At 35.2% G+C, this 20,708-nt stretch overlaps 1 protein-coding gene across 1 annotated transcript; it reads right to left on the bottom strand.

Annotated features, from left to right (window-relative positions):
- Positions 1 to 212: 212 nt before the first annotated feature.
- On the bottom strand, positions 213 to 2,521 carry LOC142624027 (naringenin,2-oxoglutarate 3-dioxygenase). Its single transcript, XM_075797528.1, has 3 exons — positions 1,892 to 2,521; positions 962 to 1,390; positions 213 to 737 (listed from the first exon to the last, which is right to left on the bottom strand). Exons 1-3 carry the CDS (start codon positions 2,249 to 2,251, stop codon positions 435 to 437), a joined length of 1,092 nt encoding a protein of 363 aa, XP_075653643.1. The 5' UTR covers positions 2,252 to 2,521; the 3' UTR covers positions 213 to 434.
- Positions 2,522 to 20,708: the final 18,187 nt, after the last annotated feature.

The following is a 20,708-nucleotide window of genomic DNA, read 5'->3' as shown; positions in this document are numbered from 1 at the left end:
GGTAACTTTTTATATTTTTCATTAGAGTGATGTCAAACTTTCATAATATAATTTAACAACAATTACTTTAAAGATATCCATTAATATGACTCAAATTAAAAATTTTATATAATTAATAAAATATTCTAGTAGTAAAAAGATAGGGTTGCCGTAAAAATTTCTAGTACCAACATCTTTTAAGTGAAACAATTGCAGCATGGATGGAAAATAGGTTAACTCAAACGTGGCAGTGGCAGTGGCAGTGTGGAACCACTTATTTTCATATATTTATCGGTTTGTTATGGAGGAAAACATCGAAGGCTGCAAAGGCCTCATTGGTTCAGACACAATGATCATCAAATTTAACAAACTACAGGGCGTGACTAGCAAATTAAGATTGCTTGACTAATAAACAAACCAAAGGCAAAGCAAAGAGACACGGGTATAGTAATAGTCTAAGCAAAGATATCCTCAATGGGCTTGCCCTCCAATTTGGCTTTCTCCAAATCCTGCGACTGTTGCTCCTTGGCCAGTTTCTTTAGCCTGGCAAGCTCAAGGTCCTTACTCATCTTCCTCCTGTACATCTCTGCAAAAGTAATGGGCTCCTCTAGCACTGACTTCTCTCCCTCTCTGATCTTCAGAGGGTACACTGTTGCCTCTGGTGCTGGGTTCTGGAAAGTGGCTATGGACAATCGGCTGCTGTTTGAGTTCACCACTGCTTGGTGATCAGCATTCTTGAACCTCCCATTACTCAGATACTGTTTCAGAAATAATCCAAGTGAATTTAATCAATTACTTGGCTAGCTGGCTAGCACAAAATTACACCGTTCGTCAATTTCATGGTTCAAATTTTATTTTAAAAATGTAAAGATTATTAAATGATGTGACAGTTTGTTTATATTAAGGGTCACTTTTAAAATGGAGAAAATCTTGTTCCAAATATTGAAAAATACGATTAGAGATTTAAAAGTAGAGAACTTACATGACCATGATCTCCGAGATTGACCACAAAAGCTCCTTCAACAGGTTGAACGGTGATCCATGATTTTCCACCGTCTCTGGTAGCTTGGAGACCACCAACCTGATCCTGAAGCAAGAGAGTGATGGTACCAGGGTCGGTGTGACGCTTGAGTCCGAGTGTGAGGTCAGGTTGCGGACATTTTGGATAGTAATTAACCACAACCTTTTGGTCCATGTCCACGCATGCTTTAGTCAAAGCCTCCTTCTCCAAACCCATGGCTTCAGATAAGACCTCCAAGAGCTTGCATGCTAATCCCATTAATTTCTCACTGTATTGCTCTGTCACTGCTCTCCACCCCTCTGGCTTGTCTGGCCACCTTGAATAGTCTCGGGTCCTTAGTGGGTATGAAAAATATGTCACAATTTCACGCCAATCTTGCACTGCTTCTCCCTGCAATAAAAATAATGATCTTAATTGACATTGAGCTTAATGGGTAAGATGACCTTATAGGTCCTTTTGGTTGGAAAATACGTTTAACACGAACGAAATGTCACTGTTGGCTATTGATTCACATTAAGACAAAATTATGTAAATTATCCAAAAAAAAAAAAAAACAAAAACAAAATTAGGTAACCCCCATTCTACATGGGTCGGTAATGGGCAGCCATCACAAATGCCAAAGGCACTGGTCCATGTGTTTAATGGGCTAAACCTATGCGTGTAGCCATCACAAACATAAAATTGTTGTAGGAATAAGAAACTTGTTAAATTGGTAAATAACAAAAAAAAAATTGTAAATCAATCCCCAACTTACAAAGTTTCTGATTGACTCTTAGTTGTGACCAAAAAGGGTTGCAATAAAAACGTGAAAAACTATCAGAAGGGTCATGAAGTTTGTGATTGAACATGAATTTAAAAGGCCAAAAAAAAGGAGGAGGTTTGGAGCATTACTTGGAGGTGGCTGGACACGATGAAGCCACCCTTCTTGCCACCGGACATGTCAAAGCGAAGCTTTTCCTCAGGAGGCAAAGCAAAGAACTCTCGGGCAAGGTTTGTCATGTCTGATACGAGATTGGTATCAACACCATGGTCAACAACCTGAAAAATACCCCAGTCCTCACAAGCCTCAACGATTTTCTTACAAATCTCAGCTCTCCTACCATGGATTTCATCGATACCAGCAAGCGAGATGATTGGAATTTCGTTGCTGAATTGGTTGTATGCAACCTTAGGACGCTCATCTTCGTCCCTAACGAAGCTAGACTGAAGGGTCTTCTCCCCTGCTAGAGCTGTGAGAGTAGTAGGAGCCATTGTAGAAGGCGGATCGATGTGATCTAGTTTTGTTTATTTCTTTGGTTCCTCAAAAGTCAAAAACTTTGTGGTTTGATTAAATTTCTGGCATGAATAGAACAAAGTAATACTAGGTGCATATGGAATGAGTGGCAATATGATGCGAAATAGGTGGGTTTGTTTTTGTGCTTACAAGGTGATGTGATATTTAAAGCTAAGCGAAGGTCTCGGGGAAGTGGCAGCTTCAACTACCACTTATGCTCGTGGCTACTTACCTTCCTCACACTATTTTGTATCTAGAAACCTACCCATCGGTATTAATAGGTCACCCTACTATCAGTTTCCTCTTCTTTTTTTATTTTTTATTTTTTATTTTTATGTATGGGCAGTGTTTATTGCACAAATTGCACGCACTGCCCAAAAATACAATTAAAGTTACTAAAATTTTTAGTGTATTTTTGCAGTGTACGTGTACAATATATTTTTAGTGTATGTAATGATAGTACGCAAAACCCATGCAGTAAAATTGTAAAAGTTGTAATATTCCTAGGCTCCTAACATTATATAATATGAGTGATGTTAAATATACCATAGATTTTATTAAATAAAACTTACAAATTGATATAACATTGATTATTAAAATACAATTATAGTATCCATAGTATTATTCAATTTGATGTCTGCTTTTAGGATCAGCTTATTTAGTTTTTTCCTAAAAGTGTACTATAATATACCAGTACTTTATAAAAGTAAGAAAAAAATGAGGTTTTAAAAAATTGATCAGACCAAGACACCAAAAGTTTTTTGGTGTAGGCAAGAATTAAATCTCAAATCTCTAATTCAAACATCAGTTAAGCTAACTGGAACCCATCTGTTAACACCATTTTATTGTTTGCTATTTACACTTTTACAGCTTCCCCCTGTGCATAAAAAAATTTGTGAACAAATTATGACTTTATTTTCTCCTTTTTTTTAACATTACGCCCCACACTGTTTTGTTTCTAGAAACCTACCCTTTAATATTAGGAGCCCTATCACTCCTCTTGTTTGGATTGAGATTTGGTGCAATCAGTGGCGGTTCCAAGATTTTTTTTCTAGGGGGGCTAGTAAGAAGATACATCTTGGGTAAAATATGAATCTTACGGTTTATACGATTTTCTTATTACAAATTTGTCTATAGTACATACTATTAATAGAATAAAAAAATAAATTACAAGTTCATTTGACATATTTTTTCTTAATATAATGAACATGTTAATTATGTTAAGCTTAAAATACTTTTATTCATTAGTTTAGGACAACTATATGTTAACATTGTACTATTAATGCAAGATTTACATTATAGATAATGATACTATATACATTTACAAAAAAATATACAATATTTTACACATTTGTTTAGAAACAATGTAAATATTACATTAATAGTACAAGGTAAACTATGTATTTTCTATTAGTTTATTTTTGTTAAGATCTAAATGGTTTTTTTTTTTTTTTTAAGATTTAAGATGAAAAAAAAAATTTACTTTTGTTGTTGGGCTTACTATTTCTCCTAGATTTTAGATAAAATTGTTTTGTTGTTAGGCAATTTTTTTTTTGTGTTTAAAAAGATCAAAATATTGTTAAAAGGATCATAATTAAACTTATTTCAAGAAGGTGTTTAAATTTTTATTTTAAAAGGGTAAAATAACCAAAAAAAATGTATATATATATATATATATATATATAATTGCTAGCTTAGGGGTTCATTTGAACCCCCTGAACTATACATGGCGCCACTCATGGGTGCAATAACCCTCTACTGCACCATGCAATACCATTTTTGATGGCCAAAATTAAAAGTTTAAAAAGTTACTTTTAATCAACCCTTGTATAAAAAATTTCTACTTTTAACATTTTCACTGTTTTATTTTTCACAACTCTTTCTCTTACAATTACATGATGCACGTGATCCGAATCCTCTTCCCCATTTCTTCCCTACTAATGCTTTGGTCTTTTAGAGTTGTTTTGTACTTTATTTTTATACAGGATACTTTTTTTTTTTTCTTGAATAGTTTAGTTTTGTATTTTTTATTTTCTTTTTTGATGGGAAGAAAACCTTTACTAAGGAACCAAAGAACTATACAGAGAGGAGCCAGAGCCTCAGCCTTGATAACTTCACCAAAACAGAGAGGGTAGCTACCGAAACAAAAGAATCAAAATACTTACAACTTAAGGACTCACATTAATTTAAAATTCAATTTTTAAAAAAGATATTTTAAAAAAATTCAGTTCAGGACCCAAGAAATGACAAGCTAAGGTCCGAGGATCAATCAACTCGTCAAAGTCTCAATAGTCTTTGTGTAGTCGGAAGTGTCCGTAACATGTCCTTTGTACATGTTCTTCAATTTTGGACGAACCTTAGCTGCAAAATAAATAAATAAAAAGGTTAGATTCAAAACAAAAAGAAAAGAGGAAAACTTTCGTCAAAAAATGGCACACAAGAGATGACACACCAAGCTTTGCCCCCCCCCCCCCCCCACACCTACGCTCCAACTTGGGAACATCACCCCAAAAATCGTTCGAGAGAGTTTCCCAACCGTCTCCAAACACAAAAAAGTATATGGATTTCCAGTAACGAAAAGATGAGGGAAGGTTAACAACGAGCCTAGATTTCATATCCCAAGGTACAAGTTCGTAATACCCAAATTCTTTTGATTCCTTTAAACGGTATAGGAACACAAATTCGTCCAATTGAATCATGTCCCCCTTGGTCACAATCATCCATATTTCCATGCAACTAATAACGATTCGCCAAGAGTTCGGCATGAGCTGCTCGGGTGCTATACCTAGCTGATGAAGGAGCTCCATTATAAATGTATGGACATGGAATCTAAGGCCACTCAGGAAAGCGGCCTCGTAAAATTGCCAAGGAGTTGGAACATATCCCTAAACCTAAAGAGAGTATCCTTGTCTAGAGAACACTCCTCCTTAAGATCATGAAAAGCCCTATGCACGGTGTGAGAAGAAGATGAAGGGTTTAAGGACGAAGGTGTCTAAATTGCAATGTCAGCTTCTACTACCTTATCACTAGATGACAACCCTCTGTCTAACTCGCTAGAACGTACCTCCTCCGACATCTCATGAAGAGATCAGAACCAATCTAAGGATTGGAACAACAAAGGGTAAAGGTTAGCTAAAACTAATTCCAAGGCACTATCCCTAGAAGCAAAGAGCCCAACTTGGGGGCAACCACTAGAAGGCCTGAGAAAAGCTCAAAAACGAGCAAAAAAGAAAGAAATGGAGGGACAAAAGCGCCTAATTTCAGAGTAGTCACACATCAAAAACAAAGGAAAAAAGAGAAGGAACTTCTAATGGAATCAAAATGAAGAAAAGGAAAGGGAAATTCAGGTAGAAGAAAGGAAAAAATTCGTACCTGAGAAGAAGAAAACCAAATCGGCTTGAGCACAGAGGGAGAAAGAAATGCAGAAATGGAAGTTCAGAGTAGAAATAGAGAGAAAGGAAGAAAGAGAAAAGCCTTTAAAGGCTTCCCAAAACCAAGACGCAAGAAAACCAAATGCCCTGTTGAGGAACATGCCCATGTTCAACCAATCAAAATGTGACATGTGGCCACGATGCGTGCAGCGTCGTCACGTCTCCTTAAATGCTATAGAAATGGAATCCCAGGGGTCATGTTTGACAAAGGCCGACCCTTCATATTCCTTAGTTCGTCAAGGTAGTTAATGATGACCGCGAAATAGGGGGCAACTAATGAGTTGGGAAATTCTCTTCATCCACATAATGTAGGGGACAACCAAATCAACATAAATAAGGCAATCAATGCAAAAGCCGTTACGATTAGATGAAGCAACTGATATAATGGCTTAGAGACATCTATTTTACAACATTAAATCACCATAGGCGTTACCCAGACAAGTAGTTAAGCCACCATTAAAGGCCCTTAATGGATAGAAACGCAAAGGCATATATAAATCACATCAAACCTAGAACAAAGATACAATTTTCACACTTATCATCATAGATACTCAATTATTGATCTCTCTCTGCATCTGACTTTGTCATTAGAGGTCCATTGGCTGGCACCACGCTGGTGACCTATTCGATTTACGTTCTTCTCGTCTTGCAAGCATCCTTGGAACCATCTAGATGACCACAACTACTGACAAATTTTGCTTCATCACATACTAAGACATATTCAGCCAAATTTTTTTTTTAATTTTAAAATACACACTTTGACTCAGACATGTTATGGATGCACTATGGACAGCAACCTTCCAGTTTTGTTAGCATACTTGTTTCCATAATGTCATCGTGGAATGCAATTTTATTGAACTCATTGATCTTCTAAACTCATATAGAATTTGTTCTTTGGAAGTAGGTTGAATTTTTGAGGATTTTAAGTCAATATGTGAAAGTTCTAATAATATATCAATTTTAATTGTGTACATTTATGATGCAATTGTATTACTCTAGCTTTTGTTAATGCTATAAAAGAGAATGAAAATGACATTGTTTGGCTAGAAAAATGCTCATCTTCACCCAGACTTTTATAACCATTCAATTTTAGATTGCATCAAGAAAATGTCCTCTTCTCCCCTCATTGCCCTTTTCTTAACCCTAATATTCCTTAAGAGTAGTGGTGTTCACCAAACCGCACAAACCGCAAAAATCGCACCAAAACTGTCCATAAAATGGCATAACCGCACTACACCGCAAGTAACAATACACTGCACTGCATGTTGTAGTGTAGTTTACGGTTTTATAATAAGAAAACCACACAAACCAAATTGCACCGCACCTTCTCTATATATTAATATATTTATTTTTTAATATCAAATATATTATTAATACTTTAATAATCCTAGTTTTCAACAAAAAAAAGTTTAATAACCAAAGCAAGTGCTGATTAGGAAAGTCAACTCAAAACAAAGAAAAAATAGCTCAATAGTTTAAAACTTGGCCCAAAACAAAGGGAAAAATCTTTTTTGGGTTGGGCAAGAAAAACCTAAAATTTAAAAAATATACCAATTTCAAACCGTATCTTATACATCGCACTGCACATGTAACAACAAAAATAGATGTGCGGTTATAGTTTTGACTAAGCTCTAAACCGCAATGCACCGCACTGCATTGCACATGTGACCGCAAAAATGAGGTGCGGTGTGGTTATAGTTTTGGCTAAACCGCACTGCAAAATGTGGTGCTAAAAATGGCCAAAAACCCACACCGTGAACACCCCTACTTAAGAGTGTAGCCTTCCTTATTACTGCTTGGACTATTTGGACAACTCTTAACAAATTGGTCACGGAAAACCAACCCTTCGTAACAAGCTCAATCTGGAAAAAAATCACATCCCTTGCAATTGAATTTTTCTTCTCCCTACCTCAAAAATCCTCTAAGACCCATGGCATCAGCCTCACCATTGAATGGAAACACCCCCCTCCCCCAAGACTTCTTTGAGCTCAACACTAATGGCTCTGTTAGAGGGAACCCGAGTAAAGCTAGTGATGGGTCTTATTAGAAACTGCAAAGGATCTTGGATTGGAGGATCCTCCAGGGACCTCGGCCACACTCATTCCATGGCTGCTGAACTATGATGGTTTAGTCCTTGCAAATGTATGTTGAAATTGATGCAAAATCCGTTGTTAGGTTGCTCACATCTCATGGCATCTCAATTGTTAATTCCCACCCTTGTAATGCTCTAATATTTTACCGCATGTCCCTCCTCCAACTTATTGAGGAAGCCCACATTTACCACGCCCTCTGTGAAGGGAATCAATGTGCAGACATTTTGGCAAAAGGAGTTTATGCTAGTAATAGTTTTGTTTTGTATTTGTATCCTCCTTCATGTATTATGTATCAATTATTAGCCAACGCTTTGGAGTTACCTACAATAGATTTTGTATTGCTTAATTCTATTTAGTTTGTTTTCCCTTTCACAAAAAAAAAAAAAAAGGAATGCTACTCTTTTCTCTTTCTATTAAATAACGTGATTCTAAATAAATAAAGTTTATTGTTGTTTCGATTGTAAAAAAAAATCTAAAAAAGAAAAAAGAGAAGATATGTTTCATGCTACCTTTCTCCACCACATAGAAGCCCTAAACCAACATAACACATTATGAGTAAGGTTGTAAATGAACCAAACCGTTTAGAAAGCACTCGGGCTTGACTCGATAAAAATCTCGTTCATATTTATTTGTTGATAAATAAGTCAAGTATGAGCCTTAGTTTTAAGCTTGTTTAATAGACAAGCCAAGCCCAAGCAAAAAAATTGTTCACGAACAAGCTCGTAAGTTATAAGGCTCGATACAAAACAAGCCGAGTATAAACTCATTTATATGCTTGATATGTGTTTGCTAAATAAACTTATTACACATATACTAATAATGACATGGTCCTCATGGGACCACTACCTCTTACCTTAATTTTACACTTCTCTCTAAACTGACCAAGCACCACTTTATACTTTAGTTATACTTATATATATATATATATATATATATAAGTGGGTCATGTACAATCCTTTTCCATCCATCATCTAATGTAAAGTTGTGAAACATTTTAATTTTTCCCATTCACAATAGTTACAAACAAGTCTTTTTCTAATTCTTCACCATCTAATATGGATGTAAAATTTATATTGTATACAATTGATGAAGCAATAGGCAAGGAAGGATGAATGAATGGTTTTAATTAAGTAAAGTTGTAATTTGAACAATGGTTAATTGCATGTGGGACTAGAAGCATGATAAAATGAGTATGCTATTTATTTTTGTATACTTGATTTTTGGAGATTTAAGCATGCATTTGATAATGTAATTTTGTTGGATCTTAAGCTCAAAAGCTTGATTGGAGCTCGAGTTTTATATTAAGCTTGAGTTTGACTTGAATAATTAATCAAGTCAAACTAAGCTAAGTTCAAGCTTTTTTGCTTTCCCACAAGCTCAAGATCAAATACTATTTTAGGCTTGTCTCGAACTCTAGCCAAGTTTAAGCTTTGACTTTTATTGATGAACCAAGTTTGAACATACGCTACTTGACGTAGCTTGACTTGTTATGATTGCTTATGATTGCCACGAATCCTCGCTATCAAAATTGACTACTGATTTTATTTTTTATACAAAATAGAAATTCTATTCTAGCCTAAAATTGACTACTGATTCTTAAAAATAAAAAATAAAAAATAAATAGTTGACTACCTACCAAAAAATGACATTTTTAAAATGACACCGCTCAGTTATTTCAATGTTTTTCAAAAAATAAATCCTTGGAAAAATAGCTATTAGTTATTAAGTAGTACAATTTTAAAAACAATTAAGTACTTTGTCCTTGGAAATCGTCATGCCACAAGCCCATAGCAACAATGCCAGCTTGGGATTTCTCACACCTTTAAGCACCTTCGCAAGGTTCCCTACTTATTATTACTACTAGTTTGAGTGGCACGTGCTATCCTTGGGTGAGAAATTTAAGATAGTTTCTGTTTGAAAAAGTATGAAATCATGTACTAAAATATATGTTATACAATGCTACCATCATTCATATAGGAATATTGATTACATACAAACTTATCATAGCTATTTAACATATGAATATCTATTTTACTATAATAGTTTCTTAGAACCTATTTGCTAAATGCAATATCCACTCACTAAAAAGATTCTAAGAATGATAACAAATAGGTTATCCAAAAAAATATAATAATAACAAATATCATTCTTCCAACAATAAACAATTAAGTTTTGTGTTAAGTTTTAGACCCCTGTAAACTAGATTGTTTATCCTAATTAATTAACCAAGTGAATACTTAGGTTTATTATTCAGATCTAGGGTAAAAAAAATAACAATCATATCATGTAAGAGCATCTACAGCAGTGGAGCTAAAAATTTAGCAATTTAGCTCCACCAAAAGTTACTTTATCTATTTTACCTACACACATGCTGCAGCAGTGGATCTATTTTAGCTTTCAACACAATAAAATAATATAAACATCACAATAAAATAATATATCTACCACAATAAAATAATCCATCTCACTACAATAAAAACACCACAAACCGATCCACCACCACGGCAACAACCGCCCACAACCTATCAACAACTAGCAAGCCAAGAAATCCAGCCACAGCCACGAAATCCAACCTAGAGAAACCCAACGAAACCCAGAGAAACCCATAAGAAACCCAATGAAACCCAGAGAAACCCACGAAGGCAGAGCCGGTGGAGCTTGGATCGAAGATGAAGCTTTGGTCGGCAATGGAGCTTGGATCGCCCGATTTTGCCGCCAACGGCGTGGCTTGGTCCAAGGCATGACTGAGAGGGCTGGATCGCCCGATTTCGCCGCCAACGGAATGCTCCGATTTGAGGCGGGTTGAGAAGTGAGAGAGGAAAAGTGGGGAGAGAGGGGTCTGTGGCGGCTGGGCGTAGATCGGCGACGGGTCTATGGATAAAGAAAGAAGGGTCTGTGGAGGAAGAAAGAAGAGATGGAGAGGCAGTAAGGAGAGAGAGACGGGAGAGTGAAATGCAGAAAGATAAAAAAAAAAAATAAAAAGGTAATGTGAATGCAAAATAAAAATTTTTTTTTTTTTTTTAGCTCTCATGAACAGTGCACATCTATCTATAGATGTGCACTGTAGCAATGGAGCTAAAAAAAAAAGATTTAGCTCCACTGCTGCATGCTTCTTTTTGGTGTTTTGGTGGAGCTAAAATAGCTATATAGCTATTTAGCTCCACTGCTGCAAGTGCTCTAAAGCAGTGGAAAATATAAAGAACACAAAGATTTAATGACCTAGGAAAACCAAACCGATAAAAAATCTGGGAAGGATTTAACCTAGCTATCCTCAAGGTAAAAAGCAAATCCACTAGAAAGAATTGAAGTTTGTATAATAGAACTTAGACCACTAACATTCTATTGCTTCCTCGAGTAGAAAACTTACTATCACGACCCCATGATAGCTCCGAGTCCAAGGACTACTTCTTTCCTTGATCTTTGCAACACAAGCACCCAAACTTGTAATAAAAAAACACAAACTCTCCTATTTGTGACTCCAAGACCACCCTTGAAGGTTTAGATCATCAACACCTTTGATAACTAGAGAAGGCAGCATCTTCTACAATACCAGATCTTGAGATTCTTCAAAGAATAACACCAGTAGAATACATGAGATAGCTTTTTGGGTAGAAAACCCTAGATACAAAAAATGCACACTCTTCTCTCTCTAAAAAGCCCTAAAAACCCTCTGTGGGTTAGCTTATAATGTCCTTTAAATATTGGAAAAAATGGCTCGTGATTTGGGCTTCAAATGGTTAAGTTATAAGCTTTTTACGTTTGCTATTTTTTGCTAATATGCGACTTTTGATCGATCGAGTATCAATCAAACGACTTTCAATCGATCGAGTACCAATTGAACGAAACAGAATGTAACTCATTTTTTTCATCCCGAACTTGAGTTTTTTTGTCTTAAACTTCAATGTAGACCATTCTAAACTAATGAGACTTAGTTTTTGTCATGGTTTGCCAACATTACAAACTCAAAACCTAACAATCTCCTCATTTGGCAATCCGTGACAAAACACACATACAATAAAATGCCCAAATACATCACAAATTCCAATATGAGACTCCTAACCTAGAAGTTTCAATAAGAGGTAGAAGGTCTTGATCAGAATGTACCTGTCTTTCTTGAAAACACTCAAAAGAACACATCACCGCATGTGTGGAAAGAAAGACATATAAACTATAATATTAAACACAATATAAAAACAAAAGTAAATTCTAACTCTCCCCCTAAGTTACATACATAAAAAAAGTTTTTATATTCTCCCCCTTTCAAAAACAATTTTATCTCCCCCTAAAGAAAACATTTTTAAAACTTTTTTAAACAGGATTCCCACATTTCATCCATTTCTCCCTCTTTTTGTCATGTATTGACAAAGATAACCTAATCAGAAGGTAGATAGAAAACATACGCAGTAGAGAATAAGAGAAAATAGAGAATAAATGGAACACAAAACAAATCAACTCTATAGAAAATAGAGACAACTCCCCTTATGAAGAGCAACAACTCCCCCTATGAACAACAAAGATTAAAAAAACTTTTCTCCCCCTATAAAAATAGGAAAAACAAAACATGTTTTGGAAAAAACAATTTTGGGGAAAATTTAGGAGGTGGGGAAAATAAAGACACACAAACCAAACTTTAAAACTAAGTTGAGGATACAAATCAAGAAAAATATTATCTCTTTCAATAAATGCAAACTTGACACTATGTGACCCATAAACAAATGCATGAGTAGAGAAAATAGTTGCACATTATTATCCATCATATCTCAAAAAAAAAAAAATTCAATCTTCAGCATTTCACACATCAAGAAAAATAGCATATTTTCCTCAAAAAAAGAAAAGAAAAATAGCATATACTAAAATGTACAAAGGACTCAAAAATTAATCAATCAATTTTTAAATCAAGTTGAGTACCCAGTTTAGCAAAGTGTATACATGTTATGTGTTAAAACAATGAGAGATATGACCGCAAAACTGCAAGATGGATACAAAAACAATGCCATGCAGGTGAATCCTAAGCATAAATGATGCATGAAAACAAGTTTGGTCAAAAACTTAAAAACTGAAAATTTTCTAGTTTCGATCAATTGAGCATTAGATTCTACAACATCGAATCTTGAGATTCTTCAAGGAATAACACTGGTAGAAGACATGAGAGAGCTTTTTGGGTACAAAACCCTAGATACAAAAAAGGCACACTCTTCTCTCTCTGAAAAACCCTGAAAACCCTCTCTAGGGTTAGCTTATAATGTCTTTTAAATACTGGAAAAAATGGCTCGCGATTTGGGTTTCAAACGGTCAAGCTATGAGCTTTTTACGTTTGCTGATATGCGACTTTCGATCAATCGAGTACCAATCGAACGAAACAAAATGTAACTCATTTTTTTCATCCCGAACTTGAGTTTTTTTTTTGTCTTGGACTTCAATGTAGACCATTCTAAACCAATGAGACTTAGTTTATGTCATGGTTTGCTAGAATTACAAACTCAAAACCTAAGATTTTGGTAAGACATTGTCACAATATTTGAATTTTCGCAATGAAAAATACCATATGCAATTGAATTAAGCTCTTCGTCCCATACCTACAACCATCCACATCGAATATTTTGATCCATGCTTCATTCTTTATCATATTACATTTTATGCGTCTAGATATAATGTTTAGCTTATTTAGTTTTAAATCAACATCCTTTTAAGCAAGAAAATAATTTTATTTTAAAAGAACAAGATAAGAAAAGGCATATGTGTCATCCAATTATATAAAATTATAAGTTTAGAAGATTAAAACCTACTAAATTTTTGTTCTTTAGTTAACAACTAGAACACCCTATATTACCATTCCAACTTTCCAAGCATGACTACCACATAATACCAAAAAAAAAAAAATGAAGAAAATCTTTGGGATACTATAATTTAGTGGGGGTAGTTTAGAAATTGCGCAATGGGTATCCTAAGATTCCATTAGGGTTTAACTGAGAGAGTAAAAATAGTGCGGTATTGACTTATTTCCAAAATATATATGGAGAATTTGCTTGGTTAAAGTTTAGGGGAGAAATTGTGAACTAACCCAAACATAAGGGAAGAAAGTGAATTTTTTTAGTAAAACTATATGTCAGTGCATGAGAGAGAGAGAGAGAGAGAGAGAGAGAGAGAGAGAGAGAGAGAGAGAGAGAGAGAGAGAGAGATTCTAAGAAAACTATGCGTGAAATAGTAAATTTTAGCTCACCAAAATTGACTAAACCAAAAACGTTTAGGGGCATAAATGTCACAATATTTTCACAATAACTTTATTTTTAGTTGTTGCGAGTATCGATCTGATAGTTTATTATTTTATTTTTGACCAACAAGAAACTTACGCTTGAGTAGTTGTGAAAAAAATTGTGACAACAACAAAATGTCACAATAATTTTGCAATATGTTTATTTTTAGTTGTGATGGGTCCTAATCTAATAATTTTTTATATTATTTTATTTTGGCCCATAAAGAACTTACATGTGAAAATATTGTGATACAACAAAATGCCACATTTTCACAACACCTTTATTTTAAGTTGTGGTGGATAATGATATAATATTTTATTGTTTTATTCTATTTATTTTGATCTATAAGCTACTCACACTTTAACAATTATGAAAATATTGTGACAACAACAAAACCAACATTCACTCTCTTTCTTCATCCTCAAAAAAATAATAAAAACTGAAATGCACAACAACAATGCTTGTGTATATTTGCATAAGTACTATAGCTAAAATGAATTTTACATAATAAATGCATAAGCTAATGTAGGTGACTTTTGGGATTGGTTGGGAAAAATTTGTCTCTTATGCTATTTTGTATAAGTTGATGTGAATGCTTTAAGAAACTTAGACCTAGCAGTTGCGAAAATATTATACAACAACAAAATGTCACATTTTAACAATACATTTGTTTTAAGTTGTGGTACGTTTTTATATGATATATCTTATTTTTATTTTATTTTATCTATATGCAATTGACACCTTAGAAATTGTAAAAATATTATGACAATGCCAAAAATGTTATAAATTTTCACAATAGGTTTTTTTTTATACAAAATAGAATTTATATCTAGCTTAATCTAAGTGTATATGTGTGTGAAGCTTTCTCTTGGAGACTTGAACCTCGGCCGTTGCCCCCACAACCCACAAGCACTAATACCTGTGGAGTGACCATCGCACCAAGGGTGTGCGGTGGTTAGTTTATTTTCAATTGTAGTTGGTTTAGGTATGATAGTTTATTATTTTGTTTTGTTTAATAAGGAATTGACACCTCATCAATTATGAAAATATTATGACAATTTATTGTGTAGGAAATCAGGTGTATCAACTCTAGAACAGAAACACTATATCTTTAAAAAATAAAAACGGAAATAAGCTCAAAGAATGATTTATAACACAAGTGTTACACAGCTACTTATAAATGTTAAAAAGAAAGAAAGAAAGAAATAAATAAATAAAGGCCCAGCATGTTAAACACTATGCATCAAGTTTTGTTTTGGTCTTACAGTGAATGAATGACTTTTGCCTTTTGTCACCAACAAACACTTTTTGGCTTACTAAAAGATAAAAATTGACTAAAGCTAAACTGTAGAAATAGCTGAAGACACTTTTTATATAACAAGTGTTGGTAGCACGTGCAAAGCACGTGCTATTACCTAAGTAAAAAAATTAAGATAAAAATTATATTTAAAGAAGTATTAAGCTATATACATAAAAAAAAAAAAAAATGTATGTTATACAAAATTAATCTCATTAGTATAAAAATTTTGATCACCCACAAAATTTGGATAGCTATTTAACATATAAATATCTATTTTACTATAAGTTTCTTAGTACTTATTTGGGGGAATGTGCAAATTAGCGGTGTGGATGGCATCAATATAGTAAGTTAGGCATGGTTCGAAACTATAAAGGAAAATAACAACTCGAGTTTTTGAAACTCGAGATTTACACAAAAACTCGAGTCTCAGAAACTCGCTTTATGCTCGCTTTGCGCTTGCTGAGGTGGACAAAATGCCACCTAGATCTCGAGTCTCTAAAACTCGTTTTCCTCTAGATAAAACTCGAGTCTATAAAACTCGAGTTTTACTATATCTTATTTTTAAATTATGATATCATACGCATGGAACTCGAGTCTTAGAGACTCGAGTTTTATCTTTTGAGTAACTCGAGTCTTATAGACTCGATTTCCTCAAACGTATATTTAAAACACGGCCGTGGCATTAACACTCACAGAGACTCTCACATTAACACACTCACAGAGAAAGCCTAAAAACGAGCTCCTCTCGGCCCTCGCCTAACTCTCACTCACTCACCCTCACTAACTCTCACTCACCCATAACTCTCTCACACCACTCACTCTCACAAAACCACATTGTCCACTCTCATTGCTCTTCCCTCTTAGCAAATTCATATCTCAGGTAAGGGTTTGCATAATTTGATTGTCATTGTAGTTGGGTATGTTGTCTATGGGTGTGGGTTAAAGAGTTTTACCATTTATTTTGTAGATAGTTAACATAACTTAGTTAATTTATCAATATTGGGAATTATAGAACTTTGTTTTGTTAGTGTTAATTTTTTGAGTATTTATTTGTATAGTTTTTGTTATCAAAATTTTATTCATCATTTCTAGGTTTTTATTTTTATCATGATCTTACAAATTTCTTTGACTTTATTTATCATTGGTTTGGATATGAAATGGGTAGTGAATGAATGTAATGAATGGGAATGGGTATGTAATTATCAAAATTTTATTCATCATTTCTAGGCTTTTATTTTTATCATGATCTTTCAAGTTTTTTTTACTTTATTTATCATTGGTTTGGGTATGAAATGGGTAGTGAATGAATGTAATGAATGAGTATGTAATCATGCTCCTCTACCCACCTAGTTCTTTCAGAACCCTTTTAGGCATTATAGGTCACCACACAATGGAGTAATAGATAATTCTGTCTCTCCATCCACTAGGATTAGAAGGTTTACGTCTTGGCCTTTAGATATTAATGGGCACTCTATAACCTGGCTTGAATATGTTCATTGGTAAGATTGCATTACTTTTTTCCCTCACTTTACGACTATGTGATTTAACTAACGTAGGACTTGACTTGAACAGGTTCACAATGTCTGATATTGTTATAATCATATACCACGGTGGTCCGCTTAAGAATCCTAATGCGAACAAGGGATTGCCATTTGAGGGGCCGGGTATGAAGACCTATTATGCCCAAATTGATCATAGGTTGAAAACTTTTGACAAATTGAAGATGTTTGTCATGGAAGAGTTGTGTAAGAATCCTGATGTGCACAACATACAAATTACTTATCGTATGCCAAATGAAATCTTCAAGCACCGTATTAATTACAAGTATATGGTGATAGAAATAGACAAACATGTAAAGATCATGTTAGACAAGTTGGAGAGTATAGCTGAAGTAAGTAACATTGAGTTGTACATACAGTTGGAGCCGCGTGCAGGATGGCAAGAGGATATCCAACAAACAACCACAAGCTTACAGGTTACGATTTCGAATGCTCAATATGAGTATTCTACACATGTAGAGGATAATAATGTTCATGCCGATGATGATGATGATGATGATGATGACGACGACGACGACTACGTTGATGAGACTATTGCCGTTAACAATGATGATGACAATGATGATGACGATGATGATGACGACTATGTTGATGAGAATTTTGCCATTAACGGTGAAGATTTTGCCGATAAAGATGAGTATGAAGACATGATTGACAGAGGGGACTTTCGGGACTTTGAGGACTTTGAGAGGGACATTGATGACGATGAGACATTGGACGGTATGCGGAACCGATGCGTGCGGACAATGTTATTAGTGTCCAAAACATTACGAACACAATCCATTGCCCTACGCACCTCTGCGTTGTCATTCTCTGCAAATACTTGGGAAAATATGGTTGATCCTTCACATATTGAGGTGCCATTTGTGTCTACTTGGAGAGAGGGGATGAATTTGTGCAAAGGGTTGACTTTTGCCAGTAAAGTGGAGGTGAAGCGCGTATTAACAATTTGTGCCCTCAAGGAAAACAAACACTTTAAGATCACTAGGTCGACGAGGAAAAATTTTTGTGCGAAATGTGTGCATGAGTCATGCAAGTGGTATGTCTACGCAGTTATGAAGCCCGAGCTCCAAAATCTATGGATGGTCACCGTGTATGTGGGTCCTCACACGTGTATACCGACTGGGGTGCGAAATGATGGTAGAATGATGAGTTGTAATTTTATTGCAGCAGAAATCCATAACAAGTTACGTGAGGATCACACTACTCAAATTAAGCATCTCAGATCTGCAATCTAACTAATTGCTCGCGATAGTGGATCAAGGCCATGCCGGATGGCCTACTCTTCGAGCTTGGCACCCACACCCACCTACAGTTACGAGCGAATAACATAAGATAAGATAATACCCATATTGTAGTTACTAAGAAGAGTACATTGCAGAACACACACAATATCAGAAAACTACTTACTTAAATGCAAGTGGAGCATATGGCCATGGGCCATAATCACATCCAGGTGGGGGCTCTATCCTCGGGCACAAGAATGGCAACCTTGCCCATGCCCAATACTGGACCAATGTGCACGCCCCACCAATCTGTGATGCCCCTTTCTCGCTTGCCCGACACAACTCTCTGTACAACCAAGCCAAGCAACCACTACCCCAACTATACTGTGGCGGATCACGAAGGTCATGCAAGAACGCCAAGAACATCAAATGCACCCTATCTCTCGACTTGTCCATGAAAAGCTTATCCCCTAGCAGCGCTAAAATATAGCACCGGGCATACTGGTGTATCTGCATCTTTGTTGCGTCATGAGGCAGTGGCGCTGCAATGGCGTCAACAAGGCGGCTAATGAGAATTCTTTGCCCCACCAAAGTTTTGTTGTCATTCGCCGGAGTAAAACCAAGCAACTCCATGCACAGATCTCGCCAATCCCCATCCACCACAGCAGTCGGCCCAACCAAGACCTCATCGTCTATAGGAAGTCCGAAAATGACCTCCACATCTTGTAGGGTGATTGACATCTCACCATGTGGAAGATGGAACGTATGCGTCTCCGACCGCCATTGCTCAACTAGGGCCGATATTAGGCAATGATCTATCTCTCTGAAAGGGACCCTAAACAATCCTTCTAGCCTTAGCAACTTGATAATATCAATCACCCGATTATCTCCCATCTGAATGCTTGCCATCTCCTTAGTGCGACCACGGCACGTAAGTGGGCCCGGGTCCTGCAAAATCCATAAAAATTATAGCAGTTGTTACAACTACAAATACAACTTTGAAAGAACTTGCTAACTAAAAGTCAAAGACAACGTAAAAATTAAAGTGGTTGTTAGAGCTAGATATTTCACCTCGCCATTCCAAATGTCCTCTGATCGATGATATTGTTGTCGCGTCAACAATGACTCATCAAGCGGACCAGGGTGCAAGATCTGTGGCTCGTCATCAATCCGAGGCTCCATACTGCAAACATTCAAATACTCAACTGTGAAATCATTAATAGTGCGGGGGCAAAGGAATGCTATTCTACATGCAACGAAAATCTATACTGAAGAGCAGCTTATTGGCATTATTTTAAAAAGGATGCTAAAAGAATGGAAAGCAAGAAGAAGTACAGCCTTGATCTTTTATGTTCCTATGTTTACCTATTCACTTTTTTTTTTTTTTTTGTTGATGTTTTTTGAATTTACTAAATTGATCCTATCTGGGTTTGCAGACTTTTTGATTATTTCTGAATTGGTTTCATTTGACATTTGTTACTTAGTGACTGAAACAGTAAAAATTTTGATGTTTCAAGCTGGTTAATAGGATAATTTGGTAATTGTGAGTAAGCACTCTAATTTAGTTACTGCTTGATTATGGCCATCTTTTTAATGGATTCCTATGGAGAAATCTAGAGCTTGTGCAATTAAAAAATCCCATGAAAGTTTGATGGTTTTTTTGGTTAGGTAAGATGTTGAAGTCACTAAAATAAGATGAAACCATAACATAACTGTTAAGAGGAGATTCAATTTGAACAATGCCTTCTTAGCTGCATTTATTAGTTCCTTTTTTTTATATATACAAATTAATAATAACACCATCTCAAATTGCTTTGTCACATAAAATCATCAAACACAACCTTGTGAATAAACAAATCCACCAGAGTCTAGAGCAGAATTCCATAAGGGTTGTCTTAATTTGATCAAAAAATAAGCAACTATTGTCTTCAATATAAATATGAAAAAGTTGACCCCCCCTGCATGGTTGAATAAGCTGCATTATATTTTTGAATAAAATTTCCCTGGAACAATCTACTTGCTGATAAATTGAAAATCACGATTGTCTTGTCACTTCTACATGCAAATGCTTTAAAACTTGCTTGCCAATACTTGTATCCAAGCCCTCTCCTAAAAATGTTCCTCAACATAAACTGACTAATACATCTAGTTTACCTTTTCAATTACACCCTTATTAATGCAACTAAGCACTTACGTAAGGATGTTTTGGTTATTTTCTTGTAAACTTTTGCAACATATGCATATGAATCACATAAGCTAGTGCCCAAGAGCTTTGTATTTAGTGTTTAAAATTTTTGTTGCTACAATAAAAGGACTCTAGTGCCATGTATATGAACCATTCCTTGTTGATTTAATAGTTAATACCAAGTAATAGGTGTGCCAAGTGGTGGGTTTTTCATGTTTGTGGCAAGCAGATTTGCTAAGGAAGTTTTTTGTTTTTTCACATTCTGTTGTTGGCAATACTACATAATTATAGCTGATAGGAAAGAAAATCTTCTCATCAAGGTTTGTTCCACCTGAATTTTGTGATAGAGAATTTGCCAATTTTTATGTGTGATAAGTTGATCCCTGT

The sequence above is a fragment of the Castanea sativa genome, chromosome 2, assembly GCF_040712315.1.
Source record: "Castanea sativa cultivar Marrone di Chiusa Pesio chromosome 2, ASM4071231v1".
Classification (NCBI taxonomy): domain Eukaryota; kingdom Viridiplantae; phylum Streptophyta; class Magnoliopsida; order Fagales; family Fagaceae; genus Castanea; species Castanea sativa.
The sequence above is the reverse complement of the archived record's forward strand: the minus strand, read 5'-3'. Positions and strand labels throughout refer to the sequence as shown.